Source organism: Crocodylus siamensis, chromosome 15 (genome assembly GCF_052110815.1).
Source record: "Crocodylus siamensis isolate JL-2025a chromosome 15, ASM5211081v1, whole genome shotgun sequence".
Taxonomy (NCBI): Eukaryota; Metazoa; Chordata; order Crocodylia; family Crocodylidae; genus Crocodylus; species Crocodylus siamensis.
The window spans coordinates 45,900,877-45,906,400 of NC_143409.1; the positions used below are offsets into that span (position 1 = coordinate 45,900,877).

General features: G+C 50.4%; 1 protein-coding gene across 1 annotated transcript; it reads right to left on the bottom strand.

Moving 5' to 3' along the window:
• Nucleotides 1-1,444: 1,444 nt before the first annotated feature.
• On the bottom strand, nucleotides 1,445-4,785 carry LOC149852527 (uncharacterized). Its single transcript, XM_090030036.1, has 2 exons — nucleotides 4,495-4,785; nucleotides 1,445-4,001 (listed from the first exon to the last, which is right to left on the bottom strand). The coding sequence occupies exons 1-2, from the start codon at nucleotides 4,783-4,785 to the stop codon at nucleotides 2,661-2,663; spliced, it is 1,632 nt and encodes a 543-aa protein (XP_089886162.1). The 3' UTR covers nucleotides 1,445-2,660.
• Nucleotides 4,786-5,524: the final 739 nt, after the last annotated feature.

Sequence of the window (5,524 nt, forward strand, 5' to 3'; positions counted from 1 at the left end):
GGGAACAGAGTGTCTGAGGGAGCGTGGGAATGATGGGCAGGCAATTTGGAGCGGACGTTGCCTGGCTGATACATGCCTGGAGCAGCGCCTGGCTGCGCTGAGAGGGTGCTGTGCGGTCGGGGACCGGTTCAGGGTGGTGTCAGCAAATAGGTGAGTGGGAGCCTCAGGCTGGGTGGATACATCTAAGTGATGGAGCAATAGTGAGAGGGGCCAGGCCTAAATTTTCTGTCTAAATCTTCTTCAAGTGTGTGTGTGTGTGTGTGTCCATCAGATAGCTGAAACCTGAAAATCTGCCAAAACTCTTGTTCTTTAATTCCCAAACGCATACATGGCCAAAATCTGACAAAATATTGATTCCTCCGTTTGGCACAGAAATCTCAGAAATCATAGACATTTTTTGGCAGTGTTCTGTTACCCTTTATGTATCTAAATGGAAAATTTCCAGCTTCCTAAATGGCTTTTTTGGTTCTTTCACACAGTTTGTGAAGGGACCTCCAAGAAACCATCTTATTCAACCGTCTTTGAAGTAAGACAAACTCTGACAGATGCCTATCTAACCTGTTCCTAGAAACCTCCAGCGGTCAGGATTATCCCCACCTCCCTCGGTAGCCCAGCCTGGTTTCATTGCCTTTAAATTTAAAATGTTTTTCTTAATATCTAACTCAAGTCTCCTTCGCTGCAAACTGAGATGATTTCTTCTTGTCTTATGTTTGATGCATGGAGAGCAATTGATCCCCATCCTTTGTGCTAAAACATTTACGTATTTAACGATTGTTGTTATACCTGTGCTCAAAGTCTTCTCTTTTCTAAACATAATGCAAAGCAGAACCACATCTGACACCATGGGGCAAAGGAGGCATGGGAATAAAATGTGGTGTGGATGCCTTTGGATGATGATTTACAGACAAAATGGGGAAAGGCTTAGAGCCGTCGAGAGATGGGCACTGGTGCTATGCTTAGCCAGGCACCCATAATACAGGGGTGTTTGTAGCCAGAGCTGTGACTCAGTTGCACATGGATGCTGGCTGACCGGACATGGGAGCTGCTGAACTTTCCTCAAAGGCAACCAAGGTAGTCACTCATTTCAGGACGGGTGAGCTGCTGAGCTTACCCACTAACCTCTGTTTTGAGCCTGAGTGTGATGATGAAAACACAAAGAAATGGAGAATCCCCCAGTTCCCTTGGATGCATGCTTTGGTGGTAAATCCCTGCAAGTGTAACTGCCGGCTGTATTTTTGAATTTAAAAAAGGGTCTGGTTTTATTTTAAAATGGAAACACAAGCAAAATTTGCCCATACGGACATAGTTCTCCAGTAGCATTTAATGAGGATAAGATGAGCATCCTTGTCATGAGACCAAAGAAAATGTACTTACTTCTTTGAAAGCTAGAGACTTGTCAGGTTCGCTTTTACCGGAATAGCGCTTTCATACCAGGACACGCAGCTATTATTTATCATGCCAGAAGTTTATTCATTTGCCAAGCAACACACAGATCATAAATCCACAGTTCGAATGATCCAGGTTATGACACCCGGGATGCTCGGCAAGTCCTGAACATCCCCTTATTATGCACTTAAAAGCAACTGAAATAAACTCAGTAGAAGCCAAGCAGTTATATTGTAGAGCCATACATATCTCTCATAGCAGGATTTTTAATTCATTTACCCATAATGACCCGTTCTTCATTTTTTGGTGACATTAACATATTTATTAGGTCTAAGCAGTTCTCCAAGGGAGGGAGGGAGGGAGGGAGGGGGATGACACTTCTTTCGAAGGGAAGCTCAGGAGCACGGTAAATGAGCAAGCTGCACTCACAGAATCCCTGGTAGCAGGCACTGACGTCTGCCAGAGAGACGACCCGAGCAGCCAGGCCCAGACCACTGCTACTGCTCAGCAGGAGGGATCAGTAACAGCTCCTGGGCGACGGGGTTCAAAGGGGCTTCATGCATGCACGGGAACAAGGGAACCTATTGCTTGAAAGTGGGGAACAGGTTTGTGGAGTGTCGGGAGGGCCACAATCGGGGGTGGGGGGGGCTGTGTCTTGTGTGCCTGTATCTCTGCTCTGTGCTCCATCACCAGAGGACCCTGCCTGAACTGCATTACCGTGGGACCATTGAGCACATCTACATGTGTAATTAGGGTGGAGCAATAAGCTCCGGTGCTCATTGTGTCACAGTTTAATCCTCCTGGGAAGTTCCCGGGCACACTGTTTACATGTGCAGCATGTTGAGCCCGGTCACAGCAGCCCCGGCTGGCAGGAGGGCTGGGGGTCAGCTTGCCAGCCCGGGGCTGCTGCCCCTCAATGCAGTGTGCTGCAGAGGTGCTGTTTGGGGCACAAGAGTGTTTCAGTGCGGGGGCTAGCTGGCAGGCAGCCCCCACATGGAAGCACCTTCCATGTCCCATACAGCTGGGGCAGCATCTACACATGTATCCACACAGTACTAAAACTACAGTTCACATATGCTGACCCCACCCACCTCCCTGGGCACATGGGCAGATGCCGTGTCCTAAGCACTTTACAAGACCTGCTACTAAGAGAGAAGATGGCTGCTAGTTACTCTCCACCCCCGCCCTGCATGCTCACACCTTACAGTCACATTCCACGTCTGATCATGTTTTCAGGGGCACGGAAGTGGAGAAATACCTGCCTGGTGGGCAGCTTAGAGAGTACAACTTTGCCAGTTATTATCCCAGGCTCCAACATAGCACCAGGGGTACTCCTGATCATGATACCCACAGTAGTGCTTTGGGGAGCAGCAGTACTCCCAGTTCCCTTTATAATCTGTGTAGCACCAGAAATATTTATTATCATAAAGGCCACAGGGGAAGTCAGGCCGACAGGGCTTCCCTGTCACAGTCACGGTTGAGTACTGGGGTGAGCATGTTGTCTCTTTGCCATCCCCCCGTGCACACTCGTAGTCATCTGTGCACTTCTCGGTGCAGCAGTAATCCCAGTCCTTGTCCCACGAAGTGTAACACCAGCTGTAGGAGGTTCCAGTATGCTTTCCACAAGCATGTCCAACACAGCGCCACCCAGGGGCTGTTATGACAGAGCCGGGAAGGTGTTTCTGTTCCTGGAAGGAGCACACTTTGTTTGAAGTGTCTGAAGTGCGAGCAAGTCCATTGGCATCAGCAGCAAGGGACAGCACACATGACAGGCTGTCCTGCCAGTACACGTTCAGAAACAGGTCGTGCCAGTCTTTTGTGTTGTCGACCTCCTGGATAAGCCCAACACTTCCCAGCTGCACCTTGCGCTGATTCACGTTCCTGCTCTTCATTACCTGGGTGGTCTCTCTGTCAAGGCTTTTCCTCTTGCTTGGAGGGAGGACCTGAGTAAACAAATTGGTTACCAGGTCCCGAAAAGCACTGTACAATTCTCGTCGCATTAAAGCTATAACCTCTTGGGTTTTCTCGCCCTGAGCATTGCAGTCATCTGCCAGGATCCTGATGACTTCAATAGACAGGTACAGTTCCTGCAGCTCCCGGTTTAATTGCTCCACAGGGAGGACTCGTAGCTCGGATTCCTCCTTGTTCTCTGCCAGGAAGGCGAAGGAGAACTTGCGGTTGTTGTCGGCATTGTCACAGCAGACGGCTGTCCAGATATGGCTGGGCACTGCCACCCTGTCATAGGATCGCTCACGGTCCACTTCCTTGTCCTCGCTCTCTTTGGGGATTTTCTCAGGGCCGGCAACAGCTCCTGTCACCAGGTAGGCAGTGCCTTCCACGTTGAGGCAGTTTGTTTTTAACTTGTCTTTCAAGCTTTTCTCCAGCTTGCCCCAGTGGATCCGGTTGAAGCAGGGGTCCATGGGGACAGCATTGGTGAGGGTGAAGGTGGCCGTGCGACCACTGTCACACTGGAAGCTATTTGGGTTCAGGTGTCCCCGGTCATAGTTGGTGTCTGCATAATCCACGTTGATGGCCTGAGTGGATTTCAGTTCTGGTAGGGTCAGGCCTGACGCTGATTCTGTGCTCATGTCTGCAGGCTTGCTTTGATCTAGCAGCTGAAGCAAGACAAGGACGGAGGGACTCAGAAATGCTCATGCTCAAGGGAAAGCCCCTTCCCCATCGTCACACCTGGCAGAGCCATAGATCTGCTCCCTCTCTCCCCTCCTGCCCGACTTCCCCCAGACTCAAACACTTGCCCACCAGTCAGTGCTACCAGGTCTGAATCCTATGATAAAACAACCTCTCCTTGCCTTCATCCCCCCGCCTGCCTTATGGCCTGGGCTCATTGGCCACTCAGTACCATCTCCTACGCCTAGATAGGGTCCCCTCCACCGGTCTCTCCTGGGATCTCAGCTCTCTGCCGACCTCTCTGCCCCAGCCACCCAGTCGAAGCTCCCACCCTATGGGATCTCCCTGCACCAAACCCACTTCACCCCGAGTCACACCTCTGCCCCTTCCCCACCAGATCTCCCCCCACCCTCTTCTCACCACCCTCCACATCCCCAGCACTTTCACTGTCTCCCAATGCCCAACCCCACTGGCACTGACCTGTGGCTCAACAAACCATGCGTTCTTTCTGTGAGGCTGCGTGTCACATGATTGCCCCTTTAGCGTGTACGCAGACCAGCGCGGCGTGCGGCTTTCCTTGTCGTACAGCGTGGCGAAGTGGTAAGCGTTGTCATGCTTCTGGCAGATCTTTGCTGTGTATTCGGTGTCGAACCCCTCTGGCTCAACTGCTTTGTATAAATCTTCCTCGCATTTACTGAACGATGATCCTACCTCAGCCAGTGCCAGCCCAGCCCATAGGGAGACACAGCCCAGCAGCACGAGCAGCCCCATGGCTTGGAGGGATGCAGGGCTGGTCCCTGCATAGCTGCCACTTATAGGGAACCTGAGGAGTGTCTGGCTACACGTGACACTTAAGGAAGGGGGCAGGCTTCCCTATAGAGCATGCTGAAACATAGATGTGACATAGGAAGGCTCTAGCAGCAGAAAGTTAACGGGCTTTGTGTTTGGGAGCAGCTAGCTACTTTCCACCTGCTGTGCATTGCTCCCCTCCCCTTTCCTGTAGAGTAGGAGTAACCAAACCTCACTGCAGTGGGGACCCAGCTCTCTAGTGGACACCCCTGCACTAACCCCTGTCTTGAGCCCGAGTGTGATGATGAAAACACAGAGATGGAGAATCCCCCTCTTCCCTCGGATGCACGCTTTGGTGGTAAATCCCTGCAAGTGAAATTGCTGGCTGAATTATTTAATTTGAAAAAGGGTCTGGCTATATTTAAAAATGGAAACACAAGCAAAAAATTGCCAGTACAGACATAGTTCTCCAGTAGCATTTAATGAAGATAAGATGAGCATCCTTGTCATGAGACCAAAGAAAATGTACTTACTTCTTCGAAAGCTAGATACTTGTCAGGTTTGCTTTTACCGGAATAGCACTTTCATACCAGGACATGCAGCTATTTTTTATCATGCCAGAAGTTTATTCATTTGCCAAGCAACACACAGATCATAAATCCACAGTTCGAATGATCCAGGTTATGACACCCGGGATGCTGGGCAAGTCCTGAACATCCCC